Source organism: Dreissena polymorpha, chromosome 2, assembly GCF_020536995.1.
Source record: "Dreissena polymorpha isolate Duluth1 chromosome 2, UMN_Dpol_1.0, whole genome shotgun sequence".
Lineage (NCBI taxonomy): Eukaryota > Metazoa > Mollusca > Bivalvia > Myida > Dreissenidae > Dreissena > Dreissena polymorpha.
The window spans coordinates 92,501,613-92,521,149 of record NC_068356.1 but is presented as its reverse complement, the minus strand read 5'-3'; the positions used below and the strand labels follow the sequence as shown (position 1 = coordinate 92,521,149).

The following is a 19,537-nucleotide window of genomic DNA, read 5'->3' as shown; positions in this document are numbered from 1 at the left end:
CTTGGTATCCGCGAATTACACCATACTCGATGGCATTCATTACATTCCACACATGCCTGGTTGATAAATTAAACTGTAAACTTTAACGTGACAATAAAGAACAAGACAAGATAATCTACATGTTCATTTATTTGTATAATAACCTGTGCGATGTTGATAGTCCATGGTTACTGACATATTAATGTTTTTCTTGTGACATGCGCTCAATTTCACTTCTTTGTCCCGAGCCGAACTTGGATTTGGGGAAATAGTCTTTGTCCCTTGGTCTGTCTGTAACACGTTCGTGTCCTATCAAAATATATCATACACAATTTGACAGATTGTCATAGAATTTTCCTCACCTGTTAAACAGATAGTCGGTTAGAAGATTGCATGGCTCGGTTACGCCGTTTCAATGTCAGTGTCAAAGATTAAAGCTTCCGCTTTTGTGTCCATTCCATAATTATCTTCTTTGCCATTTGACGGATTTTCATGAAATTTACCTCAAATCTTAAGTGCAGTGATACAATTTGCAGAAGACCTGCGTCAGTCACTCGGGCTAAAAATCAAGGTTGTACTTCCAGGTCAAAGGTTTGCGGCTCCATTGTGATGTGTGCTCCATATTGTGTACATCATTTTAACGCTGTTTTCAGGGAACTTTGATAAATAATATGTTTGATTCTTAAAGACGATACACAGGAAGCATGAGCAGGTTATGAGTAGGTTATGCCGGCCTGAGATCAAGGCCATTCTTTATGTTTAAAAGCTAGAGTCTCAACTTCATGATCGCTCTATATTTCGAATCCCCTTTGGAATGTTTTCATGAAACAATGTTAAGGTCATCGAGACGATGTACAGACGGTATTAGTAGGTCATGCCTACTCAATGTCAACAGTGCAGACGGTATTAGTAGGTAAAGCCAACTCAAGGTCAAGAGTGCAGACGGTATTAGTAGGTCACGCCGAGTCAAGGTCAACATCACACTTAAAGGTCAATAGTTTAGGCTTCTTTATTTTGGTATACGCTTAATATCTCCTGCATCAATTGAAGGATTTTCATTAAAAATCAATGTCATTCAAAAGATCTTCAATAACATTTACTCAAAGTAAAGGTCAATACATGGAAAACACCCCTGTTTCTTGAAGTGCATTGATAAAGTTTCTGCTAGCAACAATACACTTGATCGATGTCTAAGGCAACAATACACTTGATCGATGTCTAAGGCAACAATACACTTGATCGATGTCTAAGGCAACAATACACTTGATTGATGTCTAAGGCAACAATACACTTGATTGATGTCTAAGGCAATCATGAATCGGTATTTTGCTGACTGACCCATTGACTGACGTTGAAAAAAAGGTCAACTCTCTTTGCCAATTTAACATTGAAACTATACAAACACGCAAACGGCATAGAGATTGAGCGATAACAAATTGTTTTATATCATACTCCTTTCAATGAAGTTTCGGGATTTCGATTATGTCAATAATACATTTTCTATTAATTGTTTTCGCACCCCCGCTCGGACAGCAGGTTGTGTCGCCTGTAGCCTATGCTCTCCACCAAGCGAACGTCACAAAGCTTTTCGGAGGAAGATCAAAACTAATCATACCGTAGTTAGATGGATCTTTGATTGTGATTGAAACGCTCTCGTTAACGTTGGTGTTAATAAAGTTAGCTCCGACAGACACGCCAAACTGTTCGCTTGACGTGTAAAATATTGCCTCAACGTCATTATCCTCAGTGAAGTTCTTGGTGTACGATAAAATTCTTGACCCTGGTTTAACAAATTTACTAAAGTGAGCCATGGCGTAGAACATGGGCTGCTTGTAAAACTCATCCTTCTCGGCATCTACGATTACAGGGCTGTCGGCAAGATTGTTCTGCCAGTTGGGTCCGCCGGTGCGATCCAGGGCGAGGTTCCAGTCCACCCAGCCGCTCACGCCGTGCGCCAGGTCCTCAAGGATGTCCCGGAAGTAGCGCTCCCCGCGGTACCAGTTGCCCAACAGCACGGAGCGATCCTTGTTCACCAGGTCCTGCTCGCAAGCCTCTGTGTTTAACAGGAAGTACTTATCACCGAACTGTTTGTATGTCAAATCCAGGGCGCTGGTTGGTACGAACAGGTCCTCGTACCAATGGACCGCGATACCAGCTACGTACTTGGCCGACGCTGGTTCCTTCAGAACCACTTCCGCCCAGTACGGCAGCCACACGCGGTCGTCGTCGAGAATCATTAGCTTCACGTGACCTAGCCCAGCCGCCTCAAGTGCCGGGCCTAGGTCACTGGCAATGAAGTCCCTCTGCATTTCCGGCGTCCAACCCATACACTGAAACGGGAAGTTGGTAATCATACCGTCGCTGGGCTCGTTCTGTGCCGTGATACCCCATATGTCGATGCCATGGTCTTTATAGGCTTGGATGAATTTTACAAAATATTGTGCCCATGCTTTAAAGTACGAGCCTCCTGGGCTACCCTTGAGGGTTCCCTTTCCGGTCATGTTGTTGTTGGTTTTCATCCACGCAGGGGCGCTCCAAGGACTTCCAAACAGAGACAAATTGCGCGGGCTTACCGACATCGCGTCTTTAATAGCGGGGATTTTGAAAATTATGTCTTCTTCAGTTAATGAAAATTTGTCCAATGAAAGATCGCCATCTGTATCATCGTACGAATATATTTGTTTTGAAAAGTCACAGCTTGCCATAGGGACTCGACCTACTGTATACCCAATACCTGTTGATGAAAAGTAAGAGTTTAACAAATTATTACGCGTGTTTTTCGACAAGCTATTCATTGTTATGGTTGCCGCGTCCGTAAACGCACCGCCAAAACCTAAAATGGTTTGAAATGTTTCGTTTCCTGCCGTATACACATATTTGTTTGGTTGGAATTTTCCAAATGACCCCATTGTGTAGTTAAGTCTTTGCCCGTCTCGCGAAGACGTCCAGGAGCTGAAATACATGATGGGGTTGACGGGAGGCGGAATGCCGTCACTTCCGGCGATCGAGTCACAGTAGGTTGCGTTACAGACACATACGACCGAGTCCTGGTCGAATTGGAGGGGTGCGCACGGTCTGTCATCGGAAATGTCATCGGAAAACACAGAGCGTATCACCAGCAACAACACTGCATAGGGGAACGTGGAGCCCATAGTGGACCCTGCAATAAGACACATTCAATATTATCATGAATATAAACAAACAATATAGTGACGTGGGTAATCTTCGAATCGAAGTGCACATTGCGGTGTTCAGTTTGGGCCACTCGTTGTTTCGCACTTTAGACCTATGAAATACAATATCGACAATGCGATAACACAAAACGAAGAAGTGAAATCACGATCCGAGAGCACGAGATCAAAGTGGGAGGGGGCGAGAACTAGATGGAAAATTCCATCGGGCCGCTATGTCGGCAGCGGGCCGATTATAGATGGCTCTGCCGTGTTTTATTGTCTAAAGAACACGAGATCATAATGCTATTGTGATATTAAAGGGACCGTCAACCGCGATTGGCGAAAAATTAGTTTAACTGGTATATAACATTACTTGAAAAAAAGTAAATATTTTCAGTATATTCGGTAATAAAATTTCGCGATGTGAAATCGAAAGTACATCGCGAAAATAGGTGACATAACGATATACACAATAAATAACGCAAGAAGATTGATCGTTATATATATATATATTATATGTACAATTTACCACGCATGCACAATTTGCATTCCTTGGTTTACCACGTGACGATAATGATCAATCTACTTGCGTTGTTTATAGTTAACTGAAAGTTACCTGGTACCTGTACCCAGTAAAATGTATTACCGAATATACATGTACTGAAAATATGAAAACTTTACAACTTTTTTCAAGTAATGTAATATACCAGTCGTGATATTTTAATCAATATAAACTAATAATTGTAAAAAATACGGTATTTGAAACTTTTCTTTACAACTTCTTTTTTCGTCAATCGCGGTTGACGGTCCCTTTAAAGCCACACAACTTACTTGGCATAGTAAATTTAAGTATAAATAAGAAACATATTTTATCTTTGCCAATTAGAATATATCTCTTGGTTACAAGGTAGAAATCCGTCTTTTTGCGCTTTAAAACTTAAAAATAATCGCGTTTGTCGAAATGGACGTATACGTCTCGAAATCTTACTTTCGGTTTTAAAAGCGGTACCGTCTGAAAAACAATAAATTACTTGCTAACTACCCGTACATAAGACGTATTACATGCAGTGTACTCTTGCTGCGAATATGATGTGCATTTGCTGCGTACATGAAATGTACTTAATTCATGCTTTTAAATTGGTACGCAGCATATACACGGCAAATACACCTGATGTACGTTTGTACAAAGTACACTTTTCAAATGCAAATGAGCTCTGCAGTGTACTTAATGCCGCGTACATCCTGCATACTCTTAGATATGCATACACGGAAATACACTGGTAAAGAGGCTATAGGCTATAGATTTAATTTTATCTATGCCAATTAGAATATATCTGGTGGTTACAAGGTAGAAATCCGTCTTTTTGCGCTTTAAAACTTAAAAATAATCGCGTTTTTTTTAAATGGACGAATACGTATAAAAATCCTACTTTCGGTTTTAAAATTAAAAAAAAATACTTGCCAACTAGGCTATAGATTTAATTTTATCTATGCAAATTAGCATATATCTGGTGGTTACCAGGTAGAAATCCGTCTTTTTTGCGCCTTAAAACTTAAAAATAGTCGTTTTTGTCGAAATGGACGTATACGTATAGAATCCTACTTTTGGTTTTAAAATTAAAAAAAAAATCAAATTAATTACTTGCTAACTAGGCTTTAGATTTAATTTTGCACACTTTCATATAGCATCTATATGTATTGATTAACATGTATTTCATTTCAAGGTGTGTGGCTTTAACTTGACAACCTCTCCTTCCCCTTCCATGTGGCAGGCGAGTAAGTTTGGTAAACTCTCTATAATTTGGAAAAATGAAAAAAAAAAGTCATACAGGCAACTCGCCAATAGGGGGTCACACCAATAGGGGGTCACTATTGTGTATTTCAGGAACAGGTATGATCAAATAAAAAACAATTGTTGCATAGTGTGTCCCTTGAATATATGTACAATTTTACAAATTTGTGAAAAGATGCTCCAACTGTTGATCTGACAGGGGAGATTATGCTGTAAATAGTGATCCTTTATTGGCAATAGTGAGTGCTTTTGTGTACACCACTTTATTATAGCTAATGTTTATTTAGTTTCAATGAAACCTTTTTAAATCTGAAATATGGTTAAATGACAGCGTTATAAACTGTTTATTGTATATTTTTTGTGATCATATGATATTTTTTACATTGTCGTACTTTCATTGGTCATTTTTGCAAAAAATCAAAAGTTAACTGCGGCAAAATAATTATACTGAAAAATGATATAATAGCATTTATTTTAACATCTTGTCATATATACACAAAAGCCAAAAAGAAAAAAATCTAATGGAAATATTTAACATTTTTTGGCATGTGATTCTCTATTAGCAAGTTGATAGTAGATTCGGAAAATAATGTTTGCATACTTTTCAAACAAGAGGAATATTAACCCTTTGCATGCTGGGAAATTTGTCGTCTGCTAAAATGTCGTCTGCAGAATTTCTAAAATTAGCATTTTCTTCGATTTTTTTCAAAGAATACTATCAGAATAGCAAACAGTTTGGATCCTGATGAGACGCCACGTTTTGTGGCGTCTCATCTGGATCCAAACTGTTTGCAAAGGCCTTTAAAATTCAGCTCCAGCGCTTTAAGGGTTAACGGAATGACGGTGCGTAAATATGTAAACAATATCGGTTCGTTTATTGACAATCATCCAATAATTAAGCGTTTGCAACACTATGTCGATATAGTAATGTATAATCGTGCATACGAGTAGTTTTGGAACAGTGAACGACAAATCGTACATATTCAAATTTCCACCTCGTCGCGATTGCCGTCAATTCAAGGAAAGAAAAACGCATAATTATGTGTTTACTGTTCCGATCTTAAGTGAATTTGTATTCGACATCTGATCGGGTAGTTTTTGTCTTCGGACGGACAGGCGGATATTCATGGTGAATCCAGTATACGGCATTTCGCAACTTACCTTTAATTAGAATAGGTTAGTTGAACGTTGCTGGCATAGGTTATATCCAATTAGTACCGATACATCCCTTGGTTATGCTAGGCTATAATACTTAACCGGCTGTAAAAAAAAATCCGATAATTGTTTCAATACGCCACTTGACCGGCAAAGCGGCGTACAAGGTACACACAACGACCAAGGCTATGCAAAATGTGATGGAGGGTTCATCCCACTGATAGTATGGTAAACAAACTGATCAGAGATAAAAGAATAATAGGTTGGTGATGTTGTGGTTGTTAAATCAAATTGTAAATAAATACATTATAATGTGCGTGTTATTCGAACTTAAAATATAATGGTCAAAGAAATAGAATGGCGTCTGATTTTAAATTATACAAGTTATGTTAATTAATACACTACTAAAAGTAAAAAAATAATATTTACTTTCAATCGCGTTATTTTAGTTCGTAACTACGTACACAAAAATGTATGTGTGTTCGCGGGTGTGCGTTTCGAAGTGTAAGAGGTCCATTGGCATGATGTATGGACCCGGACAGTGTCCCCGCACTCGTAGCTTATTAACATAATAGACTTAGGAAAGTTGGGACGAATAAAGAATTACAGCTGAATTGTCTAGCTTGTTCTTGTTTACTGAAAGATGTTCAATTGTGGTGTTGTCTTCTGTAGGCGGAATGCGGAGTACCCGGAAGACACCCCACCTCTCCGGTATGGTGACTACCAACTACGCTCACATACATCGGAAGCGGAAACTGAACTCGGGCATTTAGGTGAAAGGCGAGTTTACCATCGAAGATAATTGTGTACTGTTGAAGTATCTCACCACTACGAAAAGCGGCTACGCTTTTAGTTTGCAAATATTTAACGTGGATAATATACATTAAACAACTTCATTGGCGAGAACGCAACAGTGGCATATTAAGAACCGCATAAACGTACTGGGAACGCATACTGATTTCCGCAAATTCTTTAGACAACTATGCAAAAATTCTCGGAGTTTATACGGTGCCTCTAGCACGTCTGTACCGAGTCCCTCTTACATTCTTCGCGTTTCTAACGCATTGGTGGTTTGGTCAAATGATGGGTCAAATTCTTTGAGTTTATACTGCGACTCTAGCACGACTATACCGACTCCCTCTTACGTCCTTGAAGCGAAATTTCGGCGTCCTAGCAAGGGTGCCAAAGAACGCCGAACCACCGTTTTTCTTTTAACCAAACTCGCCGCCTTTGGGTGCCTTTTTATGCGTTCCTACTACGTCCCTACGTTTTCTATACGACGTCCATAGCGATCCTAAAGGGTCCTGGTACATTATTTACTATGCGCAGTTTACTATTTGTATACAGTATATTTGCGGTTTGATAACTTCCGATGGGAAGTTTTTTCATTATCTATTAATCTCGATTAAAACAAGATGTGTGCTCTACGCATTACATGGCGAATGACTGACACAGAATGGAACTGAAACGAGTCATCATTTGCTTTTCAAACAACGAACATCTTTAAAAAGTAATCGTGACTAAATCTTACCGGCTTTTCAATTTCCTGTTCAGTAATCTCCCTTAGACACTTCCCAAAAAAGAAATACAACCAGCTCTCCTGCAATTTTATTTCCGTTATTTAAGAACACAATACCAATACAAGTTACGCTATTTACTGTTATTTGTTGAGAGGAAATGTAATGTTACTTAGTGTGGACAGTTCAAAGCTCCCACTTTAGTGAATGTAAACCCTGAAGATAAGCATTTACTAAAGTGTCAACGTTGTAGCGAGTAAGGGGAATAACTTGTCACATTTGTTAACCAGCGAGTGTGATTTTTCTCCCTTGTATTGTTTGCAAGACTGATAACCAGCCCGATCGCCCAAAGCACTACTGAGCTGTTGCCATTGAAGCGTCCAAATATCGCACACTTGGTGCAAATCAAAGTACTGGCAGTACTGGTGTGACGATGCTTTTGAAGAGGATGGATATAAAACATCAATTTAAGTTTATCTATATCACCACAATTGTGTATGTTGATACGAACATTTGGGTACGATAAAAAATTTGGGTACGAACATTTTGGGTACCAAAAAACATTTGGTACGAAAAAAATTTGCGTACGAAACATTTTTGGTACGAAAAAAAATTTAGGGGTACGGGGAAGTAGTACCCGTGATAACTTGACCCATTGAGCGAAACTGAGAGGCGGGTCACATTCTTGTTCATTAAGTATGGCAATACATTCATGATGATTCTCGAAAGTAGGTATGAGCACATAGCCGGACCATGTGAGCTCAATCGTATGAGCACTTGACTATCCGAGTTCGCCCACGAACATATGGATAAGTTAACTAATAGCGAAATGACCTTATACATGTATATGCTGAAATCTAACAATCGAACGAAATATCAAACATGGTATGTACACTTAGGTGGTTGTGTAATTTCTGTTAGAATATCGTATTCAATATGTAAATTTTAAATGATTGTGCCCGCACTTGAGTTTGTTGCCTTGTTTGAGTCTATACGCGCCTAGGCTGCACCCAGTGTGTGTATTTGTGTTTTTCCAAGGTAATGAGTTACCTCCGCGCTGAGGCTGCATAGTGTTGGGACCCGGAGTGTGTCCAGCACTCCTACCTAATAAGATTAGATTGACGACAGTTGGGACGAATTTTTAATGATAGCTGCAATTTCCAGCTATTTGTTTTGTACTGAAATACTTTTTAATTTTTTATATGATCAAATGCTGCAGGGGATGAGATTTTCAGGAAAAAAACAACTGTCAGGAATGGTGACCACAAAACATACAAAATAAAACATTGCGCTGGGAGCGGGAATCGAACCGGTGTCGTAAAGGTGAAATAGCGAACGTCCTTACCACTGCGCTAGCGGGACGGACAATTACGCAAAGAAATGTTGTTTTATCTATATATATCATAGCAGTGCAGCGTTTACAATTTGCAGGTTCGAATTTTAGACATGTTTTCATTCGCAATTTATTTACTAAATCGAGAACAAATATCAAACAAACTAGAGAAAATATATAGTTGTTTCATTGGTCCATAAAAATAAAATGGGTGTAAAATTACTAATTTGAAATTAACGTTCTGATACACTTATTGAATCTGTTTACCCAGGATATGCTGTTCTATTAATATTTACCTTTATCAACACGAACGACAACTCTGCTAGGAGAATGTTATCAATGAAAATCAACGAGCAATCTCCTACGCAGTGGCGAATGCCAAGGGAAGTAACTGAAAAATCGAGTTATCTCAATCGGACTGGCTCGGTCTTTTACATAGGTCGCCATTGTGAAGATTTTTTTTACTGGTTATCAAACCTTAGACGCTGCTGTTCCAGCATCGTCAAAAAGGCACCATATGACATTGAAATAAGAAGGCACATGGTACCTTTTTGGACCAATGGGGCGATATTGACATATCAATGTTTTCCGCTTTTTCACTGCAAAAGTTTTAATAGAGTATCTGCAAACTTGTTGACATTTTTTGTGACACCATGGCTTAGTATCATAAACATACTTAAGTCAATATTATGATTCAATTTTGAGTGTTTTTTCCCAATATTTGAGGTGAGTTTGATTAACATGCTCAAGTTGGTGTTCACTAATTTATATGTTTATTTTTGAGTTTTGAGCTGAGGCTTGAGATTGTTCGTGTGCTTACCGACATTCTCAATACTCAGTGAAAACTCAAATCTCATCTTCTAGGGCAAGCTAAAAAATTGAGACTGTTCATGATACTGGGCCCATGATTGATAAGCAGTCTCGTCTAATGGATCACTTCTGAAGTAAAGACTATGACGACTACGCCATTGAGGCATTCTGTTTAATTTTTCCAAATGATACCATTGACAGTGTTTTTGTCTTGAGTATTTTCTGTGCCAACGTTCAACGTTTAAACCACAAAGTAATACACCCTTCACCGATCACCGATCAATGTAACACAGAGTTTTAAACGAGCAAATTTTATGACAACTTGGCACTCTGCTTTTGAAATCGTCTCCACAGTTTGACATATAACTGATTTTAATGGCTGTCATAGAAAAGTACAATCTATAGATCCGATAGTGCTTTATTTAAACACATCTTTGTTGGAAATGCGAGCGACTAAGGAATAGCCTTCCGTTAACAATACGTAAACAATTTAAGATTATGCCGAGCAGCGTTTTGGAAAAACTGGGCTTAATGCAAGTTCGTAAAGTGTCGCCCCATATAAGCCTGTACAGACTGTTCAGGGACAACTCTTGCCGCCTACTGGAGTCTCGTAAGGAAGAGAAACAAATGTTATAGTCTGTAAATAGGACTATATTGGTCGTTGTTGGTTCAGGTACTGCTTTAAAGTAGCATGGTAACTCTACATTGTTACCCTGGTTCGGAAAATACGCTTCCAGGCACCCGGCAATACTCTAGGTTAGTTTTTAGTATATTTTATCAGGAACGAAACTTTCCACTTTTATGTATTTTTTCATTTGAAGGAAGTCTAAATGAAATTCTAGTTAAGGTGGTTAGTTTCGTCCCTGATTAAACTGTGCGGAATGCAGGGTCCATACAATAACCGAAAAGCACCGAAAAGCACTCAATTTCTCTATATATATATGCAATATATCGTTTTTAGTGTATGTTAACGAGTTTAATTAGTAATAAATGGCTATATGACTGTATGTTTATACTACATTGTGCCCAAAATGGTAAATATCGGCAATTACCGACCGAAAAGCACTTCATGTGGAAACCGAAAAGCACTCAATTTCTCGCTATATATATGAATATTTGCGTTTCTATTGTGTGTAAACGGATTAAATTAGTTATAAATGGTTATATTTCATGCATATTTATACTACCTTGTGTTTATTATGAGGTATTAAGCCCCAAAATTGGATAAATATCGGCAATATACCGACCGAAAAGCACTTCATGTGAAGACCGAAAAGCACTCAATTTCTCGCTATATATATGAATATTTGCGTTTCTATTGTGTGTAAACGGATTAAATTAGTTATAAATGGTTATATTTCATGCATATTTATACTACCTTGGGTTTATTATGAGGTATTAAGCCCCAAAATTGGATAAATATCGGCAATATACCGACCGAAAAGCACTTCAAGTGAAGACCGAAAAGCACTCAATTTCTCGCTATATATATGAATATTTGCGTTTCTATTGTGTGTAAACGGTTTAAATTAGTTATAAATGGTTATATTTCATGCATATTTATACTACCTTGTGTTTATTATGAGGTATTAAGCCCCAAAATTGGATAAATATCGGCAATATACCGACCGAAAAGCACTTCATGTGAAGACCGAAAAGCACTCAATTTCTCGCTATATATATGAATATTTGCGTTTCTATTGTGTGTAAACGGATTAAATTAGTTATAAATGGTTATATTTCATGCATATTTATACTACCTTGTGTTTATTATGAGGTATTAATGCCCAAAATTGGATAAATATCGGCAATATACCGACCGAAAAGCGAGACATTTGAGACCACAATATTGTTACATCAGGTGACATGTCTTTACATCCCCTACCCACAACACGCCGTGTTAAGACTTCGGACGTATAGTCCGAGAATGGCTGAGGCGGATAGTACGACTTAATGCATTTTTTGATTACTGCGCTTACCACAAAGATTAGCTCGACGACTGACCAAGTGTATAGACCTATAACACCTTTCAACAAATTTGAATATTCCGCCTTAAGTATTCTGTCATCGGCGAGGAACTGATCAGATTTGTAGTAACTTTCGTTTTCAATAAGTTCAAGAGCAGATAACAATCTCAACAAAATATGTTGCTCTTCACTACCATTCAAACATTTTGAAATAGATCTAAACAGACAGTTGCCGTCACCGATTGTTTTTATAGGTGTGTAATGCCCTATCATTGCAGGATGAAATTTGTGCAGAATATTGATCGCCATCTTGTCCGCGTCTGAAGACGGGAACGTAACATCAGTCTGCTGTAATCCCACATTATACGCATCTAATAGTTTCCTTTCCGACTTAGCAGCATTTATCAATGCATTTTTCTTTTTTGACTGTAATGCGGCCCGAAGTCTGTAAAAAGAGGGTGTCCCGAAGAGTTGACTAAATTTCTACAGCTAACATTTAATCAAGCGCGTAAACTTCTCAAAAAACGATATTTCCCTATTTCCGTTCACATTTTAAAAATGTATGTATTAATGGCTTACTAACGCTCGATTGGTCATTGTCGGCTCGGGTACTACCTACATGTACCCGGTCGATATTAGACTGTACCCCAGTTGTATTTCCCGCCCAAAATCCGATGTCGTAAAACGCGCTAACGATTATCTTAAATAAACTTCTGTTAAAAGAAACTGCATCAACATGAGTATGAGTTACTTAAGAGTACCCGGGGTACATGTAAGTTACACCCGAGCCGACAATGACCAATCTAACAGTAAAATACCCAACAGCGGTATAATGTTATAGATTTATTTTTGCATTAACATTAATTCAAAACATTTTTAGTTCAAAATGTTATTCACGTTAAATAAATACATCAGTTCTTCTGTTCATTTGCATCAAATTAAAGGTTAAAGTCCGATTGTTTTTAAAAAAACTGCTATTTTATGAATATATCAAGCATGTACACTTAACAATAATGATGTTTTAAAATTTTGTGACGTGCGCGGGCCATTGAACGTTGAGATAAGCAATGTTGCGAATTAAATTACACATAATTAAAAACTTATTTATTGTAGGATACCGATTACACGGAGCTTGATTACGCTGCGAACTAGAACTATGCCGCAATGTATCTCCAATGAAAGATGTAACATTAATTCAAGCACGTATACTTAACAAAAAAAAAGATATTTCTTTATTTCCGTTATCAGTTTAAAAATGATGGTATTAAGGTGTTACTAAACAGTAAAATACCCAACAGCGATCGGGATTAATGCACTTGGCCGCTAGACGAAAAATTTTATACAACTATTCTGGGCAAATTTCACTTTCAATAAATACATCAGTTATTTTTATCAACCAAATTCCTGTTGTGTGCTACTGTTTCTTATCAGAATTATATATATTACAATACACCATCAGACCCGAATGAATACACCATTTATCCCAAGCAGGTAAATAACAATTACTATAATAAAACAGTGGAAGTCTACACGGTGTATTAGCAACCTGCTGTGGTGATCTTATCAGTTCAATACACAGGAACATGGCTACTGTACTGGAATTGGATTTACAGCCAAAATAACTGTTTTCATTTCAGTCTACACTGTGTATTAGCAACCTGCTGTGGTCATCTCAATACACATGAACATGGCTACTGTATTGGAAATATCGGATTTACAGCCAAAATAACTTTCATTTATTGCTGAAGTGGTGTGCACTAACAATTGATCCACCTCACCGTTGCACTTTTTTTAATACATTAATTAATTTCCTGAGTCGGCGCTGCGCTAATAAAGTGTGATGGTGGAAATTAAGAAATAAGATATATTTTCGCATGAAAACTGAATACACATGATACATGGATAAAATATATATAAGACACATTTGAATCTTTCATTTCTCCAAAAATTAGCACGTAGTCACATATATATAAGATAGATTAAATACCATAAAACAACATTTACGTATAAGATGATATACACCATGAAATGCTTTTCGGTTGGTACATTGCCGATATATTTATAACTTGCTACCTGTTTTTTATAAAAATATATATTATATTCGATTTTTAACATGAATGTCTCAGTCCTCTAAACCGAAAAGATCCGTAACATAAAATAGTGTCTTTGTGTCGTATGAACGAATCTGCACTAAAACTAAGATTAGATTCACATCGTACATCGAATAAATAATTGAGCACATGTAAATCAACAAAACTGTACATTAATTCACACGAGCCGCACTGTTCGGACATGAATGAAAGGCGTCGATCATAACACAACTTCTCATCATTATCTGGAATATAATTAATTGAAGGTGCGAAAATCTATTTCCAAACTGCTTTGTGCTGATTAAAGAAGCGTACCGGCCGTTCGTTCACAAGTTGTTAATGATGACTTCAGACATTAAAATTAAGTTTCAATATGAAAAGACTTTGACTAAATAAATATGTACATCTTTTCAATCCATTAAAATCGGCCCTTATAGTTAACTTGCATGTATATATAGAGAACTTGAGTGCTTTTCGGTGATTCTCTGCTGTCGCGGGAGTGCTTTTCGGTCGGTATATTGCCGATATTTAACCAATTTTGGGCATTAATACCTCATAATAAACACAAGGTAGTATAAATATGCATGAAATATAACCATTTATAACTAATTTAATCCGTTTACACACAATAGAAACGCAAACATTCATATATATAGCGAGAAATTGAGTGCTTTTCGGTCTTCACATGAAGTGCTTTTCGGTCGGTATATTGCCGATATTTATCCAATTTTGGGGCTTAATACCTCATAATAAACACAAGGTAGTATAAATATGCATGAAATATAACCATTTATAACTAATTTAAACCGTTTACACACAATAGAAACGCAAATATTCATATATATAGCGAGAAATTGAGTGCTTTTCGGTCTTCACTTGAAGTGCTTTTCGGTCGGTATATTGCCGATATTTATTCAATTTTGGGGCTTAATACCTCATAATAAACCCAAGGTAGTATAAATATGCATGAAATATAACCATTTATAACTAATTTAATCCGTTTACACACAATAGAAACGCAAATATTCATATATATAGCGAGAAATTGAGTGCTTTTCGGTTTCCACATGAAGTGCTTTTCGGTCGGTAATTGCCGATATTTACCATTTTGGGCACAATGTAGTATAAACATACAATCATATAACCATTTATTACTAATTAAACTCGTTAACATACACTAAAAACGATATATTGCATATATATATAGAGAAATTGAGTGCTTTTCGGTGCTTTTCGGTGCTTTTCGGTTATTGTATGGACCGCGGAATGCACAGGCTAATCAGAGACGAAACTTAACGACATGCATTAACCTCAATTGTCCCAGTACATGGCTCGTATAACGAATAACTACACTTGAGGATACGTCACTGTCTATGTCTGCTGGTCTTCATATTGTTTTGGCTGACCATCGGCAGAGCGACACCCATTCAAGCAATCACAACTCGTGTCTTCATTCTCGGACATGTTTGGATACACTTCACAATACCAGGCTACATGTCACTAAAATTGCTGGCTGCAAAACCTATGGAGATTCATCGCAGGGGTTTCTGTTTATTGCTGTAAGCAATAACCGGCTTTCACTTTTTGTTTATACCATGTGATGAAAATATCATCTCATTTAATGCAACACTCTTTTCAATAGTAATGCCTGTACCATTTCCAAGGCATTCATGGCCATCTGTGTCATGGGTAAATGTGTATACAGTCTTTCTGAACTTGCTCTTGTTTTATACTCAACTAGAATAATTGCTAGATAGAAAAACGTAAGAATTACTCATAAGCATGTAACAATGTGCTGGTAGGAATGAAAGTATTTTGGTGTGTTAAAGGGATCTTTTCACGGTTTGGTAAATTGACAAAATTGAAAAAAGTTGTTTCAGATTCGCAAATTTTCGTTTTAGTTATGATATTTGTGAGGAAACGGTATTACTGAACATTTACCATAGTCCAATATTGCCATTATATGTATCGTTTGACGATTTGAAAACCTAAAAATTATAAAGCGTTGCAACGCGAAACGATTGAATAATTTGGAGAGTTCTGTTGTTGTCGTTTAAATTTACGAAGCTACGAAGATTACTTATATAACGTATAAAATACTTGTACTGTGTAAACTCGGCGGAATAGCCGAGAGGGTTAATGCGTTTTTACTTCAGACTAACTCTAGGACTCCGGGGGTCATTGGTTCGAGCCCTGGTACCGGCTACTTTTTTTCCTTTTTTTAATTTTATTCTTGATTTTTTACTGGAGCTTTTAAGATCCAATGTTTACATTTATCAATATAAAGCATTTAATGACAAACTTCAAAATATGCCAAAATCTGTGAAAAGGCCCCTTTAACGGTATAGAAAAAACTAAGATGAACAGAAATATACATCAAGGTTTTCTTAAAGGGAGGTAAGCGTGCTTACACGTGACGTGTCAATTTATCAGAGTTCTTCACCTGTATACAGACGAAACACTCAAATAGTTTAGCCAAAATCCACGGAAAACATACCGATGTGTTTAAACGGCATCAGTTCTTGTGTAAGTAAAGTACGTCCATTTTACGGAAAATGTCCGTTCCTTTGTTACAAATTCATTAAAAATATTTTGATTTTCAAACTATTAATATTTTAATGAAAAAGCACAAAAACATCTTTTAAATTAAAAAACAAAAACATGGCGGGAATGACAATTGATTTTTTTAATAACTATTTTCGAGCACCAACTAGAAAGAATCGACTGGATATAAGTGAGATTCAAATTACACTTAATCAGTTAGCTATACTTAGAGATTGTATACCATCCTCTGGATTCTACAGTAGCTATTTAACACAAGAGGGTCATAATGGGTACAATTAAGTAAGGGTCGATTGGTCGTTGTCGGCTCGGGTACTACTTACATGTACCCCGGGTACATTTAAGTATACTTGCATGTACCCCGGGTACGGTAAATATACTTAAACGTACCCGGCCGATATTAGACTATACCCGAGTTTAATTCCCGCCCCAAATCCGATGTCGTAAAACGCGCTACCGATTACTGTCATTACGAAACAAACTTCTATTTATTTATTTTTCTTGAACATGCTTTTTGAATATGAGTTTCGATCATATAGAGGCCATTTAATAGAAAATTGACATAAATATAACCATGATTTTTTAAGCCGACAACGACTGATTTAGCGTTAAAATTCCCGGGGACGTTTTAGTGTATTTACCGTACCCGGGGTACATATAAGTATACGTAAGTGTACCCGGGGTACATGTGAGTAGTACCCGAGCCGAAAATGACCAATCGAGCGTAAGTAAGGACAGCGACCAGCTCTGATAGCTGAATGGCTATTACGACCACATTGTCGATGATATATTATTGTTGCTTACATTTGACAAGTATGATAAAGATGATCAACACGCTAACCGGTAATTGTTGACGACTCTGATATCCCTGGTCTGATTCTGCTTGTTCTCGACAAATTCCTAGAATTTAATGTCAACAATATGAATAATGTAAATATTGCAATAAATTGAAGTCTTTATTATGTCAGTGTCCCAGTTTAAAATCGCAAATAAATGACAACTGCTCAGGTTTATTGACTGTAATCTGGACCATTTTTATGTGGTTGAAGTCACACGCTTATCAACCTGCTCTAAAAGTTTGATAAAGGTCGATGGAAAATAAATCTAAATAAGAGTGTAAGAAGCACATACTCCTTTTGGAGCATTTTTATCATAAGAACGGCAATTCTTCTGGTGTTCCTGTTATGTTATGTTATGTTATGTTATGTTATGTTATGTTATGTTATGTTATGTTATGTTATGTTACGTCACGTCACGTCACGTCACGTCACGTCACGTTACGTTACGTTACGTTATGTTATGTTATGTTAAATGTATGTTATGTTTACAGTTATGCTATGTTATGTTATGTTAAATGCTTGTAATGTTATGCTATGCTATGTTAAATGCATGTTATGTTATGTTATATTATGTTAAATGCATGTTATGTTATGTAATGCCATCTTATGTCATCTTATGTTATCGTATGTTATGTTATGTCATGTTATGTCATGTTATGCTATGTAATGTTATGTCATCTTATGTCATCTTATGTTATGTTATGTTGTATGTGTTATGTTGTTATGTTATGTTGTGTTATGTTATGTTATGCTATGTTATGTTATGTTGTGTTATGTTATGTTATGTTATGTTATGTTATGTTATGTTATGTTATGTTATGTTATGTTATGTTATGTTATGTTATGTTATGTTATGTTATGTTATGTTATGTTATGGTCATGCAAGTTTGGTAAAGAATGCTTACAATGTTTAGTTTGCGTCCGTCTTACCAGACGGCATACACAAGAGAGGTTCCCTTAACTTAGTATTCAGGTGATCTTAAAAGGCTTCTCTTAAATGTGTATTTTTTGTTGCATTAATTCTAAGTCAGATATCTTTTTCTCAGTGAAAAAACAAACAAAAAAATTGTTTATGGCTGATACATTTACCTATTTGCAGTAATCAATCATGCCCGTATCTTATTTACTTTGTTCCTATTTCAATTCATTTAAATTATATGATCCAATTCTAATATCAACGACGAACACTACGCTACTCGGGTATTGACGTAACAAGATGTGACAGCAACAGTGCTATGAACGAGTTTTATTTGTACGATATGCAAGCGTTCTGTCATTGTGGTATTTCTGCCCTGGCCTTTTTAAAATAAATTTTACCGATAAAAATGAGACAATTGAGTGCAAGAACTTGTAATGAAGTTATCCGATAATGCTGTCGTTAATTCCAGTTCGCCTGTTTCAGACCTTTTTCACCTTGGGCGGTTTAAGGGCACACGTAGCGGTAGAAAACGAGTTGAAGTCAGTACAGGGCCACGGCGGAGGTTTAGAACGGCATCGAAACCTGTTATTATCTCGATTTATGTTGTGTGTAATTTTAAAAAATACAAGTAGTCTTTTCATCCCCGACTGCGGACTTTGCGATTTTGCACAAAGTCTGTCAAATTAAAATGACAACTTGGCTCAGCTGTTGACCTGGTTACGCCTTGCCCTATAATAGACTCAGATGACATTTCTGCAATTTGCTACACTGCACGCACGTGTTCATAAGTTTAATAAACTGGTTACGACGTAAACATCTTTTTCTGTTTTTCAATTTTTAATTATTCGAAAAAAATGTCTGCTCTCGATATATAAGAAAGAATAATGTGCCCTCTTCTCGTATGGAAGTTTTGAATAGAAAATTCCTTCTTATTATTTTATAATGACTGTTTTATTTAAATAAATAAAAAAGAAATACATGATTCAAAATAAATCTTTTTTTGTTCCATGAAACATTTTTTAAATACGATATGCGAAATGCATCAAGCTTATTTTTCGTATTATTTACAACTACCGGTTCTCTGTTTTTGGACTGTAAGAAACAGATTTTGTAATTACATCCAAACAATAATACACTATCAATCTAAACAAAAGAAACACGATCAAATGTGGTACTGTGTAAATGATCCTTTGCGGCAACATGGTGTTTTTAGTAAAGATACAAAACACAGTTCCAGATTGTTCACTCTTCCCTGTTTGTTAGCGTTTTGCATTAGTTTTATCCAATAAACACACAATTATGTTAAGAATGTAAGCCGGGCTCTGGGAAAACCGGGCTTAATGCATGTGCAGTCCGTTTCAACGAAAATCAAGTCTAGACGGAAGGGGACGTCCCAGATTA

At 36.7% G+C, this 19,537-nt stretch overlaps 1 protein-coding gene across 4 annotated transcripts; it reads right to left on the bottom strand.

Moving 5' to 3' along the window:
• Nucleotides 1–111: 111 nt before the first annotated feature.
• Nucleotides 112–15,270, bottom strand: LOC127868069 (lysosomal acid glucosylceramidase-like). Of its 4 annotated transcripts, none has more exons than XM_052409670.1 (2): nt 15,168–15,270; nt 112–3,139 (listed from the first exon to the last, which is right to left on the bottom strand). In XM_052409670.1, exon 2 carries the CDS (start codon nt 3,129–3,131, stop codon nt 1,533–1,535), a length of 1,599 nt encoding a protein of 532 aa, XP_052265630.1. In that variant the 5' UTR covers nt 3,132–3,139; nt 15,168–15,270; the 3' UTR covers nt 112–1,532. The 4 variants fall into 4 exon arrangements, with proteins under 4 accessions (XP_052265630.1, XP_052265631.1, XP_052265629.1 ...); XM_052409671.1 differs by lacking the exon at nt 15,168–15,270 and adding an exon at nt 15,127–15,149; XM_052409669.1 differs by lacking the exon at nt 15,168–15,270 and adding an exon at nt 7,631–7,782.
• Nucleotides 15,271–19,537: the final 4,267 nt, after the last annotated feature.

Excerpts from the sequence above, each read along its gene's own strand:
- LOC127868069 (XM_052409670.1), bottom strand. The coding sequence starts at position 3,131 with ATGGGCTCCACGTTCCCCTATGCAGTGTTGTTGCTGGTGATACGCTCT.